The 19,755-nt window shown below is 40.6% G+C and overlaps 1 protein-coding gene across 7 annotated transcripts in view; it reads right to left on the bottom strand.

Moving 5' to 3' along the window:
- Window positions 1-19,755, bottom strand: part of oxr1a (oxidation resistance 1a) — a 182,919-nt gene that overhangs the window by 117,708 nt on the left and 45,456 nt on the right. For 3 of the 7 annotated variants that reach the window (XM_026184155.2, XM_026184160.2, XM_026184161.2), the window contains exon 1: window positions 2,884-3,004. The exons of 3 other annotated variants lie outside the window; for them this stretch is intronic. In XM_026184155.2, coding sequence (XP_026039940.1) covers window positions 2,884-2,909 — 26 coding nt within the window. In that variant the 5' untranslated portion in view covers window positions 2,910-3,004. Of the gene's footprint in view, window positions 1-2,883; window positions 3,005-19,755 lie in introns of those variants that run through there. One more of the 7 variants, XM_026184162.2, reaches the window with a different exon arrangement.

The following is a 19,755-nucleotide window of genomic DNA, read 5'->3' as shown; positions in this document are numbered from 1 at the left end:
AGTGCATGAAAAAGAAAAGGTCTACAGTTTTGATTAGCATTAGCAGATTGCTGCAGAATTTCCACGACACTGATGGCCACGTGCCATTTTCCTCTCAGAGCTGTGTATAGACAGCCTATGTGGGCCACCAGGTCCCGGCTTACAAATCCACTTTTTCTGACCAAAGTGGATTAAAGTTTCAGTGGTGAAGATTAGAAGTGTGGCCTGGAGTGATCATTTCACTTGCTCTGCCAAGATCTGTGTTAACCAAGGTATCTGTGTGTATGTGCAGATATTAACTTACTGGATTGAAGGTAGATGGAGAATTTGTCCTGAGTTAGGTTTGGATTTACACAATGCATTTCTGGGAAACTTGACCACTGGCTTCCTTACGGTTTCTCCACAGTATGTGTGGTTCAGTGCACTTCAAACATCTAGGCTGAACCACGTGTCTTTAGCCATGTCGAAAGGCAGGTATTTATACACCAGTGACCCTTTAGGACCGCTCACAAGATTTCTCCAATCTGATTAAAATTCGGATTAGAACGTCACTGTTTACATGGACCCAAGTCCACAAGTGATGCGATCATGACGTACATTTACATGCATTGAGCATTTGAACAGAAATCATTCTGACAGGCGCAGAATCGTCTAACTTCCCGGAAATACTAGAAGTTGATTTCTAATCTAAACAAATGCTGCTGGATTTCTCCTTTTATCGTCACTGTGCAACACGCCACAGATTACAGTCTCTCCCCTCTCTCATATTTATGACTTCAAGTAAAAGTTTGTGTTGGATACAGACCAGCTTTGTTTCACTCTTGCCACATCTACAACTAACTGCTGTAAAGGGGGTTGATGGATCATTTCACCCTGAACATCAGTAGAAGTGTTTACATGCACACTCGGTATGATCCGACTGCAAGAAAAAATTTAGAATCTTTCGATTGACGTGTTTGCTCGAACCATTTTTATTCCAATCGTCTTTTAATCTAGTTGCTCGTGTTCATGTAAACATGGCTACAGATAAATATGGTTACAGATAAATACGGATTGTCTTGTCACATGTCAGAGTCTGGCATATATCAGTCTGCTTGTGAACAAGTCTTCGACTGTGACTTTGGCAAAGGCAACAATGATTCATTCAGAGCATCTCAGAAACAGTAGGGCAGGGTTTAGGGGATTTACAGGAAGGTTTGAGTCACAGTGGCTCCAACATGCAAGGTGTGATGCCATATACCACAGGGGAGCAACAGGTCTTATAGAGTTCACACCTTGGTAAGTCTGAACTGCTCTGGCAGCATGCAAAAGACTAATGCCAAAATTAGGCACAGGCTTGTTTTAACTATCCCAAATGCCACATGTGAAGGTACCTGTCTCTTAAATCTATCTCAATGAATCTCAGTGTGATTAATTAAAAGTTACATTTTTGTAAAAAGTGTCTTTTCAAAGACATCAAAAGAGGTGCCAGCTGTGCACATCAAAAATGTTCGAGGTAAGCGATTCCTGAATAAAAATGTTTGAAAGTATGATTGATAGTGTATGAATAGAAAGTAATACAAAGAGAGGAATATAAAGGGAACATTATATTTCACTGGGATAAAAAATTCAAAAGGAGCCACTTTTATGCTTAAATCATTAGAAAATGTGAACCTGATTAGACATACAATGCATATAAAGGACTTGCTACAGTTACAGTTACACTCAAAAAAATACTGTCAAAATTGTTGCTTCATGTTTTTGACAGTAATTTTTTTTACTGTTTCTCTAAGGATTCGTTTCACGTCTGATTTCATATATGTGCTGTGTATGTGGTTTACGCACTCCTTTCCGTATGACTTTGCTTCCTTTATGAAAGAATAGATGTTCCAGACTCACTCTGTGCAAAGCATCCTGGGACGTGATGTTCTGACACATTCAGGCCCGAGTTGTTGTTCAGTTTAATTCTGCATAGGTTTTTAAATCAGTCTCTGGGGTAGTTTTAAGATGCATTTATTACATTCCCTTTTGCTTAAAAAAAGTCTGTCTAATCAAAAAATTTTGAATAAAGAATTCACTGCAGTGGAAAGTATGGACCTGATTCTTCCTTTATAACTACTGTGAGGGGAAAAAAAACCCTGCAACAATCATCTGTTTCTCAATTTTATAACCACTATGATATTAAAAAGGCCTTTACTCCAATATGTCCATTATATTGCTCTCATCTGCTGGCGAGGCTGCACAGAAGCTTTACAATTATTCAGCCAGACGGCCCTGATTTTGTGCGATCGTACAATAGCAGAGAAATGAACTTGCAAATGGATGATGCCTCTGTGAAAAACTGGAGTGTAAAGTGACACACGGCTTCAGAAAGCCTGTCACTACAGCCTAATGACGACTCTACCATCTGTTGTCAAAAAATCAGGAGGGCCTATAAAGACACTGTGACCATTTCGGAAAAAAATACCTCCAGTCTGCAATATAGATATGAAATCGCAGCTTTCTATTCAAACAAATACACAAACCCCGCTTCTTTACAGACAAGCTGGCAAAACCGACTGAAAATGATTCCCAAATCATGCAAAAGGTCTAGTTTAAAGACCCGTAACTCTTGCAAAATTAAGTTTTCACCCTTGTACTTGTATACAAGAAAAAAGCCCCGCCATTCTTCTTTCTTTGACTTACTTGATTAAAGGTCTAAATACAACAAAGTGGCTTCTCCACTTTTCCTTCTCAACGTTGCATCCATTTGCAGAGCAAAATAAATGATTACCATTGTGGCTTTCTCTCATTATTTCTTTTTCTACCGTCAAAACAAACCTCGGTTTAGAGCAAACCTACGTCGTTGTTGTTTTAGACACTATTAGAGAGAGAAATTGCCTTTGGATAAAAAAGGAGAATTTAGTGAGAATAGTTGGTACATACCCAGCACGTTCTACAATGGGTTCCATTGACTCTTGTGCTGAAGAGATAATGGAATCGATCCCTCAAACTGCTTAACTTAAGCGTCTGCCTGTCATGTGACCTTGTCCTCATTAGCAGAGCGGGGCACTGTGCTAATTTATTTACTTAATATAACCTCGACAAGCATGGATGCACAGACAGAATGAGGAAGAAGAGGCCTGAGCTGGCCAAGCTGATTTGAGCCTGTTACTGTAGGCCGAGTTAAGACCTGAGGAAGGAGGTGCGCGTGTATGTTTGTGTGTGGGGGGTGGGTGGAAGGGTTGGGTGGTGGGTGGAGGGGCTACAATGACAGAGGAAAAGATTGAGATTGACAGGACAAAGGGGAAAAGGATGGGGAAGCTGTCAAGGCTAGCAAGACAAACAGAGACAGAAGGCTAGTAATGCAGAAGAAGAGGAGGAAGAGGAAGCTGGCTAGAGATACTGTGGGGCATGGGGGTTGTTATGTGCCCTGTTTTGCCTGGTCCTCGCTGCATATCCCTCGTGGCCAGACTCCAGGGGCACGTCACTTGGTTCTGTTCCAGGTGGTAAAAGCATAAGGGCTCCTGGTGGTGGAGATGTGCCACACTCACACTCAGCCATCTGGTGATGAGTCACTCTGTCTCTGTGCTTGTTTGCTCTGACTGGGCATAAGATTGTATGCCATCAATGTGTGTGTGTGTGTGTGTGTGTGTATACGCCTGTCCCTTTAACAAATTAGCACCCCGTTTTATTATATGATGGTAAATGGCCTGCATTTGTATAGCGCTTTTCTAGTCCCTAAGGACCCCAAAGCACTTTACACATCCAGTCATCCACCCATTCACACACACATTCACACACTGGTGATGGTAAGCTACATTGTAGCCACAGCCGCCCTGGGGCGCACTGACAGAGGCGAGGCTGCCGGACACTGGCGCCACCGGGCCCTCTTACCACCACCAGTAGGCAAACATGGGGTTAGTATCTTGGTATGCAGCCAGGAGGCAGCCTGGGATCGAACCACCGACCTTCTGATTAGTGGCTGACCTGCTCTGCCACCTGAGCTACAGCCATGATGTCAACTCAGAGGAGACATAATCAGTAAAAGCTGAAAGTATCTGGATGTCATCTGCAATATGAGTGAGGTCACGGAGAGATGAAGACAGAAGACATCAGTGAATGGTAAATGGCCTGCATTTGTATAGCGCTTTTCTAGTCCATAGGACCCCAAAGCGCTTTACACTACATTCAGTCATTCACCCATTCACACACACATTCACACACTGGTGATAGCAAGCTACATTGTAGCCACAGCTGCCCTGGGGCGCACTGACAGAGGCGAGGCTGCCGGACACTGGCGCCACCGGGCCCTCTGACCACCACCAGTAGGCAAACATGGGGTTAGTATCTTGCCCAAGGATATTTGGCATGCAGCCAGGATGCAGCCTGGGATCGAACCACTGACCTTCTGATTAGGGGCTGACCTGCTCTGCCACCTGAGCTACAGCCACCCAATGTAAAAATATAGTAAGCAAGACTGTCATTAATTAATTAATTAACAATAATAACAACAACAACAAAAAAAACCCACTGGGGACAAGTGAAATGACACTAGCAATGTAACTTAAAATGCATCTGTGCACTGCAAATGAAATGCAAAAAGTAATGGAGACGCCCCGGAGGCGATGCACACAGTAATCTCCTCAGTATTGTGCATGCCTGATGGCAGCATGCATGCTGCCTCCTAGATAGATGGAGCCAACTAACAGCTCTGTTCTTGTGTGACAGCTCCCCTCCTCCGGGCCACAGCTGACCCAAATCTATGGGTTTTTTTTTTTTTTACTCTGACACTCTGGCGCTCCGCTCTCTCCTCAAATCCCAGTATCATTTCTCACACAGTTATCATGCTGGAGAGACTGGTGTGGCACCCTTACCTTTACTGCCCCCTATCTCCCAACACGCAGCCTTACTTCACTGTACAGAAAACTGTAGCACAGATTGGAAAAAAAGCAAGCAGGATTTTTTTTCCCCACTGGAAAAATCTCACAAGATAGATTTTCTAGTAAATGTGTGTCTGTATAAGAATGAATAAAGGGGGCTGAATTACCAGAACCCAGAAAATATTTTTATGCATGACAATTGTCCGAACCAAGCTATCTGTTTTTATGCTTCAGTGAATGAAGGAGATAGCAATGGCAGCAGGAAATACACTTTCCCATTCTTATGAATGCAATATCTCTCAAACGCTCTGAGGGGATGTCTTCAAATTTACTAGTGCTCAGATGTGAACGCATTAGAATTTGGCAGTCATGGTCATTATAACCTCAAAAAATAATAATAATAATAATAATAATTCATACACTAGAAACATGCTAAGAATTTCTAACAGGACAAGGTGATGACATTTTATATGCAAGTATGTCATTACTCTGAGATAATGTTCTGAAGAAACACCTCTTCTGGACATACTTCTGTTTAAAGATGCTCCAAAATGTTTTCAGTTGGTCAAAGTTTAGACTGCAGGCAGGTCAATTCAGCACCTGGACTCATCTATTAAAGCCATGCTGTTGTAATGGATGAAGTACGTGGTGCAGTAGCATTGTCTTAATGAAATATGAAATATCCAAGGCCTTTCTGGATGTTGTCTGGATTGAAGCACATGCTGCTCTAAAACCTGTACATATATATGCCTTTCAGTGGTGATGCTCTCTTTCCAGATGTGCAAGTTGCCAGCATCACAGGTACTAATGTACCCCCACACCATCAAAGATGAAGGCCTTTCAAATAAAGAAACAAGATGGGCCCTCTCATCTTTAGTCCGGAGGACCCAATTTTACTTAATCCAACCACAGAACAGTTTTTACCTTTGCCTCAGTCTGTTTTAAATGAAGGCAGCATTACTGGGTGGTGTTCATATATGGCTTCTTCTTTGTGTGATAGAGCTTTAACATGTGTTTGTGGATGGCACGACGAACTGTGTTCACAGACAATGATTTGTGGAAGCGTTCCTGAGCCCATGCACTGATTTCCATGACAGAAACACTCCTGTTTTTAACGCAGTGCTGCCAGAGGGACTGAAAAACACGGGCAGCCAGTATTGACCTTTAGCCACGTCCTCCGAGCTTTCTCCAGATTCTCAGAATGTTTTGGCGATATTATGTATGATATAATGTAAATAAAATAAAATAAAACTAACTTTAAAAACTCTTAAAAACACAGAAGATGAACTAAAACTATATAACTGTGAATTATCATTTTTCTACCGATAGAAGTACTGTGTAGAGTAAATTCTTGTCTAACAAATAGGGAACATTTACTAGTTACTGCGTCTGATGTAAAAAAAAAAAAAAAAAAAAAAAAAAAAGAAATCACATTAATGTGACCTGATTGGTGATCCTAGATCGGTGCTCCTATTGTGACACTATTTATAATTATTGGTGCCAAACAGAAGGCTGGCCTTGAGCGCGCTGTCCTGTTACATTATAACTGTAACAAGAAACAACACACATAGCATGTTATGGTCCCGGGACTTAAAACCCACAGCTTTTCAAAAAAAACAACGGTATGACACACTAGTCACAAAATGTACTGAAGAAAGAAACGTTTCAGCTCCACATTCACTATTATCATAGAAACTAAACATAACGTTTTGGCAAGACCCCCTAAATCATTTTTGCAAAAATATGTTTCATATTTAACAACTTAAAAATTGTGTTAGGCCTCTGTGAAAGTCTAATGACCTAATAAACCTGCTGTATGTTTGTTAAATACAAGTATAAAGGTGGAGCCAGCAAAAATACTGATGGGAAAACTGCTAGCTTAATTTGGTATAAAGGTAGAAAAAAATACAAATTTACCACAACAAGAACAAATTAACTTAATACTTAACATCTTATATCTTTAAAAGTAGCATGTATTAGTTGTGTGCCTCTCCAAACCACTCAAGTTGCAGATTCTATTAGATTCTATTAGATTATAATCTATCCTGACCATAGACGTATGGTCAGGATACGTATATAATGTATATAAAACGATGAAGGAGCCATTGTAACATCATTGTAATCCACTAAATTGTGGATTTCTTATTTTAAAGCCTCGGTGTTAGTGGCCTGGTCACCACAAAATTTATTTTTGGAACCCAGAGGGAGGCACTGTTAGCTATGGCTAGCACATCTGGTTAGCAAGCTGCATCCACAAAGCATACAGGTGCACAGCACAGAAGTACAGACCTGCTAATTAATGCTTAAAGGCTAAAGAAACACTCAAATTTACCCTCAAAACTACAACACGGACTACATGGATGGCATTTTATGCAATTTCATTAAAATTCTTTAAGAGGTACCAACACCAAAATAAATTGAGCATTCAAATTCAGTGACTGGACTTTGCAAAGCTGAAGCCTAGTGGCTAAACAAAGGGTTGTTGTAGGGGCCCAGGCCCATCGGGAGTTGCATCCGGCCATGCTTTTTTGTGAAAACTGATCACTAAGCTTTATTTGACTACCTTGAATTCAAATGTGAATTTTACTGTTGTAATATTGTTATATATCAACCCTTTTCCCATCAGTTCGAGGCACTCAGTGAAGTTTTATATAGACATTAAAATCACACTTTCTTACAAATCACCTCAACTGTCTGTATACGGGCTGTCACTGAGTTGTTAAGAGCCACATGGCTCAGCAGTTTTTATGGCTGACTCAACCACAGGGCTGTCTGTCACTGCGAAAGTCCTGCCAGAGAGCAGAATGAATACGCTGGGGCAGGTGCTGGTTTCCATCTTTGCAAGAAATGCTTTTCACCGGAAATATTTTGGGTAATGAAAGTCCACCCAGCCCATCTGTATCCTAGACCGATTTGAGTTGGGCAGTGCATGATGATGTTTCTGAACAGAGGGTGAAGAATGGCTGAGATCTGTAATGCCTCCCTGACAGACTACAGCAGCAGAATACTTAATCTGCACACCTACATGTGAATACCTCAAGAGAGTGAGCTGTAAAGAAAGAAGCACATACTTGGGCAGATAATGGAAAAAAGGGATAATATCGGACTAATCTTACCCCACGAAACAGCAGAAAGAATTTCTTTTAGTTCCAAGTGTGGTTTGTTTATGTCTTAGTTTGATGAAACAGTTGATAACTGGTAACAAATAAGATGCCAAGTGCACGAAATAGTGGATAAAGAGGGCTTCATACCAAAACAAAAGTTCCTCTTGGAACAAACTGACTCACGCCATCGCTTTCCTCCCCACATTTTCACTGTATTTTATCCATCTACCTATGATTATATGTGAAAGCTGCAGGATGTTTCAGCCTCTCTTAGTGCATAATAGGCGAACATTACAAACAATCAAAAAGTGATGCAAGCGTGCACTAATCAAAGGAACAGATGGCTGGATTTATGGTTGAAGCATAGGTACTTTAACAGTGTCACATTTTAGAGGCAGACGGTATTGTCGCATCGTTGTAAAATCTATGCTATATATGTCATGGTAAATATAATTAGAGGTGGAAAATTAAGTATTTGGTGCAGATGTCCATAATCGGTGGTCGTAGCTAACTTCACTGAGATGGAGAAAGATTAGAAAGACAGGAGGGGAAGAAGAGAAGTTCTATATAAATGCAAGGACTGCTCAGTGGCATTTGATAGACTGGACATTTTTTCGATCTGTACATGATGTTTATTATTATTTTAATAATGAGGTTCAGTTCATTTTGCACAAAATTAGCTGGTAGAAAAGTTCTCCAGCAAGTTTTTACTTTTATACTTAGAGTACTTTTCAGAGCGTGTACTTTTTAGAAAAGAAAAAGTAAAGAAGTTGAATCTGTGTACCTTTGCCACCTTCTAATATAATAAAAGGCATCTGCACCCTAAGAGCAGTTTTGATTCTGTTTGTAATTTATTTTAAGCTGCATGCTAGCACTAAATTCCAGCATGCAACAGCATGACTAACTGCATGACACTTTCTTGGTGCTGTCCTCTGCACTCCATGCTTTGTTCATCGTGTACAGGTTGCAAACAGTGAGTTTAAAATGAAAGAAGGACTGATGCACATGTTCAAGATAAACCAGGCTTTTGCTGCTGTTTCACTAAGTCAGCTGCCTTTTTGAAAACTGGGTCCATAGTTGAGTCATCACTAAACCAGAGAAATGATCAGACAACCACTGTGTGCTACCTGAACATGCTCATACGCAGACTTTATGTCAGATATACTGAGTAATACAGGTACAGACTTATTTCCAAGATTAGCAACACTGACCAACCTAACGTTGCACTCAATTGATGTTGCGTAATCAATCTGATATTATGCTAATTGAGAGTCACAACTGCAGCAGAGCGGTGTTTTGTTAGGTGCAGAATGAACCAGAATAATGGGAAGAGAAGTATTTTCAGTTTCTCAAGACCAACCTGAAGACAAAGAGACCCACAAACAAGCAGCAGACACATGCAGGTAGGGCCTGACAGAGCATCTCAAGAGGGGAAGCACAGCATTTCTTGATGTCTCTGAGTTTTAGACTTCAGGCAATTTAGACTGCAAAGGATTTTCCTTCAATTATGAAAAACAATCCTTTAAAATGTTTTGTTTTTTAAGTTTCTTATGAGCCTCTGAACATGTGGAACTATGTATAAAAATGCCAGAAATTCCCAGTTAATTCCAGTTAATACTTCATATGGACCTTATGGACTGTAACATCAAGCACAGATGGCAAAGATTGACCAAGCTGGGCTGAAATGCTAAAACAGTATTAAGTTAAATCTTAGGCTGTTTTTGTATAAACTTCTTAAACTTCTAAGTAAGCTTAAAACTAAGATATTACAATGCAAACTTCATGGGTATAGCTTTTATTTTAAAAGAGTGCTTAGACCCAGCAAGCAGGGTCAACTTAGGCCACCGGACCCGTCGTCCAATGGAGGAACTCCTGCTGTTCATGAGTCCCACATGTTTTACATCACATGAAAAAGTGCACAAAAACTAACCCTGTGGCAAGTGACTGCTAAACCAATACATTTACATAGGGCTGCACGATTAATCGTTAGAAAATCGCGATCTCGATTCATACTTATGTGCGATCTCATTTCCAAATGACAACGATTAAAAAAAAAAAAAGACGACGACGATTGTACCGCATTTTGATCCGGGACGTACTCTGCATGAAAACAAGCGCTCACTCTTCCTGCTCGACAAATGACAAGGGCGGAGCCTTATACCACGTGATACAGAAGCTGTGCCGTGTGATGCTAAAATTAGCAGGGAAAAAACAACGGAGCAGTGTTGCCAACTTAGCGACTTTGTCGCTATATTTAGCGAGTTTTCAGACCCTTTAGCGACTTTTTTTCTAAAAACAAAAAGTCGCTAAAAAAAAGACGTGAAAGCGCGTATGGCTTTTACTCTCAACAAGCAGCGGGTGCTGTAACGCAGTCAGTTCTTCTTTTACTCTTTTACTCTTATGCTGTTTTGTGGATCACAAGGTTTAAAACTACTTATAAACACACACACACAAAATAACTCCACCAGAGCGCCTATTTCGGGTCACTTTTGCCGGTCCAAGCCCGGGTAAAGGAGCAGGGTTGGAATTGTGACATTAAAAAACCAATAATTGCTAAAAGAAATTTAATTTGTAGTTCTAAATAAACTCTAAATGCATTTAGGACGTTTTTTACTCACTTTATGGCTCTTCCACGATGTTATTTCTCTCTCCAACAACATAGGTTACAATTAGATTAGCATGACCAATTATGCAAATTAGGCGATGACTTCATTTAGCGACTTCTAGCGACTTTTAGGACAACCAATCCGGTTGTTAAGTCTGACGTCACTAGCCGTGTCTGGGTCTAAACTCCGCTGCAGGTCCACATATCAAACGATCACTGTGGCATTACTGAGAGTTGAAAAACTGTCTAAAGTCTTTCATCTTTAATAAAATGATCAGCGTTCTGCTCTACCAGGTGTAACAATTGAGTTTAACATCCAGGCATCCATGAAAACGGAATTTATGACATTTAACGGAGTTAGAAGTTAGCAGGGAGTTAGCTCGCTTGCTTCTATCTAAATACAATATAGCACGTCCTGACTGCGGGGTTTTGGAAACAAATTAAAACGTACAGCTTTCTTATCACTTCCAGCATAAATGAAGACAGAAAACTAAACAGCAGTGACGTTTGTAGGGTTACTGAAGTTGGGCTAGCTGGTATATAATGATGTGCTACGTGACCGCTAGCGACATAGCTATGTTAGCATAATATAAACAAGCTAACTTTTTTTCCACTCGATAAAAGTTAACGTGAGTTTTCTCGGTGGTCAGAAACAAATGTAATCGCATGGCAGGATGCTGTAAAAGGACCAAACTTCAGCCAGGAGAACAACTGAGATAATCCATCCACAATACGAGGTTAGTCATTCATATACTGCTGCATGGGCTGGGCTGTAGTTACATCCTAAGGTTTTAAAAGCTGAGCTTAAATAAATGATTAGCGGTAATAAAAGCCGAGGGAGGTCAACAGGGATCACTGACTGTTTTAGGAGCTTTTTGAGATCAAATAGAAGAAAATACATAACATTAAACATGTTAACAACACAAAAGCCATATTAAACGCAGACTACTTTAGACCCGGAAGTAGGATTCGTCGCGTCATCACTGAACAACCGGATAGCGATTTTCCTTACTGAGGAGTTGGCAACACTGCAACGGAGAGCACGTCAGGGATGACGAGAAAGTGACAGGAGAAAATCCGTTCCGGTCAACCACCAAAACATCAATAACGGGAACCTTATACAGCGCTTCCCTATACCCGTCGAACTCAAAGAAATTACGGAGGCTATCACTTATCACCTGACCAAAGATATGGCTCCCATCAACACTGTGCAAAACGAGGGATTTAGGAAAATGATCAACACCCTAGACAAACGCTACACAGTGCCGTCCCGCAACTATTTTTCTATTGTTGCACTACCTGCTCTATACACACAGTGTCGAGCAACGGTGGAGACAGAATTTCAAGCAGTACATTTTGCGGCAACAACAAAACGTGAGACATTTGTTGTTTTTATGTTTATTTATTGTTTTTATGTTCAGTCTCAACTGTTACGAAGTTGATGTGCAGTTAATAAGTGCAATAAATATTTATACTGGAAAAGAAAATCGTGAGAGAATTGTGATCTCAATTCTAAGCCAAAAAAATCGTGATTCTCATTTTATGCAAAATCGTGCAGCCCTACATTTACACTATAGTTGTAATTTTGCGTTGTTTTCACTTTTTATGTGACCTGCGCTAGTAGCACACATTTAAAATGTGATACGTGAATTACTGCCTCTTGTTGATTAACAGTTTTTTTTAATGACATCGTGGGCAGCATTTGTTAAGAGAACATCCAGTGTAAACACTAAAATAAATCCTGTGTTGGCAAATAGGAATGCAAAGAGCTTTATCCCCGTCTCTCTCTGTCTCTCTCTCTGTGATGTATTGAGTAAAGCCTGTGACAAGGGAGCAGCGGAGAATAGGCTTTTAATCAGAAAGGCCGAGTCCTGCGCAGAGGAAAGCTGGGGGGTAGGTGGATGCAGAGGGGAGCATTACATAAATAGTTTTAGGCTGCATCAAAATTCATCATGAGATCAGACATTCATCTTGTCAGATTTATTTTTAGAAAGGGCTTACATCATGATGGCAAAGCAGATTAATAGTTCACAAACTGAAAACAATAGCTGAAGCTAACAACTGCAAAAACCCTCAACATTTGTAGTATTTATCCTACTGTTAGTGGCCTCTACTGGTGACCAGAGGAAGTGCAACAACATTCGCAGCCTATGGGAACCTTAAATTACTTTGTCATGTTTAAAGACAAGTAATTGCTCTGAATTGCAGTATCCAAACAAGAAAATGCCACAACAGCTCTGCCACTGATGCACTAATCCTTTCCAAGTGTATTATGTAGCCATTTTCCTGTCTGTGAATACAAGGTCCGTGAAAGCCAGTCACCCAAACACTCTCATGACTAATGGCACCTTTCAAGCGAGAGTCGCAGGAGTGAGAACGACGCACACACACAAATAGTGAGGACAAATGGTGCAATGTCACTGTGCAATGCAGCTGTTTGACAGTCTGGAATGAAGACGCTCAGTGACAACACAGCTTTGTTCATCACGCACAAATAGCAGAAAGTGTTGTGTGTGTGTGTGTGTGTCCCTCGGCTAACCGGGAGAAAAACTCAAATCTTCTGACATTTAAATTAGACACCCAATAGAATGTGGACATAAAAACCTCGGGGGTCAAACGCTCTTGTCTTCTCGAGACATTTCCCCGCTGTCGCTCGTGTTATGTTCGGCTTTCCTCTCACTCACACCTCAAGTCGAAGCTGCGAGGAACCCTTGGTGTCATTCTACGTTCGCACGCTCACTCCGGGTGACTGCTCACAGGTACACAGCCAAGAGACGAGTCTTCGTTAGCGACGAGAATCACTGAATAATTTGTGACTAATCAATATGAAACACACGGACACATTAAATTAGCATTTGTGTTGTTTCCTACTGAGCGTCACAGCCTTGATACAATTTATCGGGCTTCCAATTTTAACGACTGTTTCTTCAAGGCATAATTGCATTTATTCACTTCTTAGGCGTGCCACTTTGAGTACATTGTTTCCAACTTCTAGAACATTAGAACTGTTTCAGGTATGCTTACTGTGGTTATTTAATGGCTAAATATATGTTTCCCTCAAATATGAGTCATCAAACATGATCCAAAGGCAGGGTTCAGTCATATAATCTTTGTCAGTGGGAACACCATGAGGAGGAAACTGAGAGCTTTAAAAGCCTTTCACGCTGTGAGTAAGGCTGTATGGCTCCAATGTTTACCCATTTGCTCATTTGATTCTGGTGACTATAACAACAGTAATTTTCATGCATTTAAAAAAAAAAGTCTTGAATGAGTTATACAACAGCTAGCCTGCAAACAAAGAGAATATATTTACCCCTGAGCTCATTCCTGTGAATTATGTATGCAGCAGAGTGGGTGCATTGGGCTCCTCTACACTAAATGACCTTTCATGATAACTGTGGTCCAGTGTCCTTGGGCTTTCAGCCTGCGAGTGGATATTATGCAAGTGGGATGACAACATTGGACTCTGTGTTAGTTTTGAAAGTCACACATGTCAAGGATAAGAGGGCCAGACGAAGGAGGCGCCTCTCTTTTTTTTGCACCTTTTATGGATGGTAAGAAATCTCTGGCTCACTAAATTCATTTCCAACATGACTAAACTCCTGAGAAGACTGCCTGTATTTTCCTTTGTGTCTCCTATCAGTTTTAGCTTTAATTATCTTTGAAATATAGAGCGTAGCAGAGTCTATCTGCCATATATCGAACTACCTGCTCTATACCCATTTATTCAGATAGAGCTTAACCCCCCCCCAAAGATAACAGTCCAGTTGGTGTCTGCCAAACCAAGCTGAATGTGCTGTTTTCTCACAAACAGCTATGATTGAATGGACGACCTGAACTCTTCCCAACTTGTAAAAAGACAGAATGCTTGCTTTATTTTCTCCTCTGATTAATCAGTGCACTGGCAACAATACAATGTTTTCATCTATCAGCTGAAACGTAATCTGATGTGACTCACCTCACAGCCACATACTGTAATTACAGTAGTAGATGACGAAGGTGGTCTGGTTGTGTAAACAGTGTCTAACTATGAAACAGACTATTACACAGCTTGTGACTAGTTTTGGCATTGCCTTCTTTCTATCTCTAAAAGTTTCAAATATGAAATTTAAATCTTTAGAATGACTCACAGTATTATTCTTCAGCGTGGTCTAAATTAGTCTTCTATATGGTTTCAGCACTGTTTTACTGAGTGCTTGTAAGATGAAAGTGCACAGTTAACGTTCACCCGGTCGACTGTGGCCTGTTTACGCGTAGCTACTGGACTACTCCTCTATATGTAATTTTCAATCTATTTAGCTTTGTGCAATGGAAATCCTATTAAAAAGGAAATGCAAGGTAAAATGTTCCATGTTTAGGAGCCAGTATTGTTGATATCGATACTTTCAACTAGGGATGCAACGATACCAATTTTTTCAAACCGATACGATACCGATACTTGGATCTGAGTACTTGCCGATACAGAGTACAAAAACCGATACTTCTACCACACACACACACAAATGCAATGAATTGGAAGACAGGTTTTATTTTATTCTCTGCCGATAATAAATAATATCTTAATAAAAATGACCACAAAAAAATTTCAAGTGAAAAATAAGCACTTCTGTTAAATTATTGCAGAGTCTCCACATTGTAATTTAACAAAATATCACTGAACTATTGGCACTGTCTCGAGCTTTCGGAATAATAAATAAACACTTCTGTTTGGAATAAAATAAATACAAATTAGGTTTGAGAATAAAATAAACTTTTAAATTGTTGCAGAGTGTCCATATTATAAACAAACAATGACGAACAAACTCCCCATCTGCACGTGGATCATCAGTATAACTGTGCCGTTAAACCAAGGACTGACATCGCGCGCACACTGCTTATCTTTACCTCTTTAGAAAGTTTTGGCACCATTATCTCCCTGATGTGTGGGCGGCTGGGAATTTTATATCGCAGCTCGACAATGCTGAGAAGAATCCTATGTTTTCCACGACTGGCATTGGCTGGTCATCCAGAGCGATAAAATGAGTCAGAGCCTCTGTTATTTTAACTGCCCGTGGATTTTCTCTTGACATTTTTCATCGCTTTTCCAAAGCCTGAGTTAAAGTTGGCTGTTCCGGTCCACACTGCTGACATTTTGTTTAGCCTAGCTACAGCAGCCTCCAGTTTCTCTTTTTTATCTGGAGCTGCCAGTCTGACTCGTCTAACCCTGTGCCTGTTTAGCGCGGGATGTCCCCCTAGTGGCCAATCTAAAAAAATGACAACAAAAATGACAAGCCACCCTCTGATTAATGAAATAAGTTAGTATTGGTTCATGGTATCGGTTAACTTTTACGAGTATGAGTACACACATTTTACAGTATCGGCCCCGATACCCGATACCAGTATCGGTATCGGTGCATCCCTACTTTCAACCTATAGAGGCACATTATGGAGGGGAGAGCACTGCGTTTTCATTTCCAAAACAGTTACTTATTTAACACAGTTCAGTGGGATACATACTGAACTTAGAGGATAGAAACAAATTATCGATCCTATTGCGCTAGGATTGATCCGATACATATACCAGCGTTGGTATGGCAACTATTGGTATATAGATCAGTCCAACCACCTCAATATCTGGAAAAGGTCATCTGAAAGACAGTTTCCACTTATACAATTAAAGAGAACACATCTATCAAATGATTAAAAGCACCAGAACCTCTCACCACCAAAACTCTTGATGCTGTGTTGATCCTTTGACAAAGAGTTTACATAAGCTAAAGCTCTGACGGTATTAGATTTGATAGTATCTGTGTAAAAGGGTGATGTGTATGGGTCATGACTGCTTGGCTCTTGCATGTTTCCATCTCCTGTGAACAACACTGACCCTGAGACAGATGGCAGGGACCACATTACTATCATTCAGTGAGACCAGGACCTGCGTTTATAAGCTGTCTCCAAGGACAACAGCGCTATCTCCCCTGACAGCCGCAGCTATAACTTGATCTAATGAAACTCCATAGGTCGTACTCACAAGCAAACCCAAATTATTTTCCATATCACATCAGTTAGGGTTTATCCTGTCTGAGCATGTCTGAGGTGGGTTCAAATACACTGATTAGGGAAAAACATCAAAACATAGATTAGCACCAAATTCTAGACCTGGTTATATCCAGCGGATGCCTCCTGCAGCCAAATCAAAATCTGGCTTCCGAGGGAAACGTTTTGTTGCGAAGCAGCTGCAGAAGTTTTCTACAGCAGATGTTGAGTAGTCTTATTCCCTTCACTCACTTGCAAACAAAGTAGGAACGTGCAGATGCGTGTGTCTCATTAACACAGAAACTCCCAACGGCGCCAATCAAAAACAAACATACTATGTTACCTTGTTTTCAGCACCAACAGACGCCCCCACTGCCAGTTCAAGCAGGCTAATTAGGAATCTATTATTAAAACACTGAAATATTACAGCTATAAGGAAGGAAAACACCTCTTCACACATAAAGTCAGGTAAGCATATCAAATGATGAGGAGCAGAATAGGTTCATCTGCTGAAAATAGGAGCTCTTCCTTACAGGTGGGTCCTCTAAAGCCAATTATTTCCTCCCGTCACGTTACACACACATATGGCAACAGAAGACAACCTCTGGATGACAAACTTTAGGCCGCTTTCATGGTGTGAACTGTATAAAGACCATTTTCTACCATAGGAACTAGCAGGCAGATTCACAGAACTCATAGTAGTTTTAGAAAAGAAGCAAAGCTGTTGGGAAGCGATCAACGACGATCGGATAGACTCGGAAAGATCTAAAATGTAAAAAGGAAACCTATAAGAATGAAGAAAAAGAATAGCAGACTGCTGCCTTCCTTTCTTAAAAAATTACATCATTGTAAAATTTGGTAAACAGGCCAACTCAACAAACTGCGATGTCGAACTCACAGCTCCATAGTTGCGTGTTTCACATTGGTTGGATGCACTGGGAGCCAGATAGGGTGGATCTCACAGAGCAATCCTAATAGATAGCACTGCAAACCCAATTAGATAGCTAGTTTAAGCTAGCCCTGCTAGTTAATACAGTAGAAATGCTGCTGCTTAGTGCAAATGATTTTATTAGTGAGTTTAAAAAACAGAAGCGGACCTCTGTGTCCTCATTGCTCTGAGGACAGCTGTCAAAGTCTTTCAAAGCCGTTATATAACACATGGACTTTAAGGTAACAATGCTCCAGCAGCGGTCATAAAAGGCGTGTTGGTTTTCACTTCCCTGCTTTTAGCTTCTGGTTCTCGCACCTCTCTGTGGGGTCAGAGAAGACATCATTTATCACGGCTTGTTAAAGCAACCATCAGTGACACATTGCCTGTGTGTGTGTGTGTGTGTGTGTGTGTGTGTGTGTGTGTGTGTGTGTGTGTGTGTGTGTGTGTGTGTGTGTATACCCATTTATGGTGTGGGGTGGTATGGTCACTTTTCAGTTATATAACTGCAACTGTAGACAGCTGCAGTGCATTCTTTGATTCCCCCTTTATTATGTGACATGCTCTTAATGGATGCGTCCACTCTACACGATAAGAACTATGTGGACACACACTGTATTTGTGCATTTCAGCTCTGGGACACTTTTTACTGACAGTTATTGGTGGGGCTTCTTATTTCCACTCACGGGAAACAGCCTTTTAGACAGCTTTGGTTCTTATTTTTGTTTTAATGGGAAAAGAAGCATTTCTAGCTTCAAAACAAAAACATCTTCATAGTAAGGAAACAGCTTTCCAAGTACCTTCAAGCTGGAGAAAATCAGATGTCTGTTCAGCAGACAATCTCATTGTTGTTGTGCCCCTGTTCTTAATCCTGTTAACACTTCTCGGACTGGTTGATATTTCTGAGATGGCCTAAACAACCAACAATGGGCGTAAGGCCACACCTATCTGAATTAGTGAACCAATTTGAAGCATTGGAAATAGTGCAGTTACTATGGAAGCAGCCCAACTCCATGAACACCTCTGGGACAGAGTGGATCATTCAACGTGAGCCAGGTACTATTACCACACATTAGTGTAGGACATCACTAACGAGAGTCAAAGTGGGAACAAATCCCTAAACCAACATTTCATCTTCACAGAAGAGTGGAGGCGATGACGAAAGCGGTTTCAGAAAGGCATGGGTTCAATGTTCAGATATCCAAAATTCCTTTTTACACGTACACAGCTTTTCAAGTGACATCAGTAACACAGCCACACACAGGGGTCAAAAAATAGAGGCAAATAATGAGCTGAAGTTTCGGAGTTGTTTTTGTGTCTTAAAGTGTAAGAGATGCAAAAAGAATGAGTGCAAAACATTCGTTAGGAAACCGGTCTGTAGCGGAAGCTGCTGTTTTTGTTGAATCCTTTCTATCTTATTTCATTTTATTTCATCACATGTTGAACAATACTGTTTTCACTGTGAACAAGGGAACAAGAAACACATACATGGAATGAATGAAGATATCTGCTTAACACATTTTCTGTCAGGGTGAAAGCTGCAAGAAAGCGAGGACACTGAATGCCATGAGTCATTTTTGCTTCCTCAAGACTAACCGCTGTTTGGGACCGCTGATTAGTAAAATGAGCAGACAGCCTGGTCTGACCTTTCCATTTTCTTAGCATCATAAATCCTAGGGCAGCTTTCCTCTCTCTGTGGATACAGTTGCTTGCTGTACATCAAGTTGAATAAAGATCATTACAGCTTGGGTTCTGTGGAAGTGCCCAATCGTTGTTTTTCGTGTACTTTAAATAGGATTCATGCATTTCTCAGTACCATTGTCAGGGACCACATCAAAAACAGATTGGCAGAGCATCAATTTCAGAAGCCAAGCACAGTAAAAATCAGTATAATCTGCTGGAATATGTATTTTTTCATCCACGAGGAAAACTTTGAGAAAATAATTTAGCTTGCCATCTTTATCTAAACTGTTCTTAATATATTAGTGTAAATAAACAAGGCAAAGCTGCATTTTTTTTTAATGTTGACAACTTCTTTCTGTTGTTATTGCAGCTCTACGTTAGCCTGACAGACCTGCCAGGTCTCCAATAGTAATTGTTATATGATATGATGGGACAATTGCTATGGGGAGAAGGCGGTTTGGCAATTTACTGTGGAAATCCTGTGCATTTTCCTGATTTCAGCAACTTCAAAGCAATGGTACTAATTTACTGTAAACATAACAAGTGAGTTTCTGCTGACTCTGTGGCACATTCCCTCTCTTGCGTGCGAGGTGCTAAAGC

This window comes from Astatotilapia calliptera, chromosome 11 (assembly GCF_964374335.1).
Source record: "Astatotilapia calliptera chromosome 11, fAstCal68.1, whole genome shotgun sequence".
Taxonomy (NCBI): domain Eukaryota; kingdom Metazoa; phylum Chordata; class Actinopteri; order Cichliformes; family Cichlidae; genus Astatotilapia; species Astatotilapia calliptera.
The sequence above is the reverse complement of the archived record's forward strand: the minus strand, read 5'-3'. Positions and strand labels throughout refer to the sequence as shown.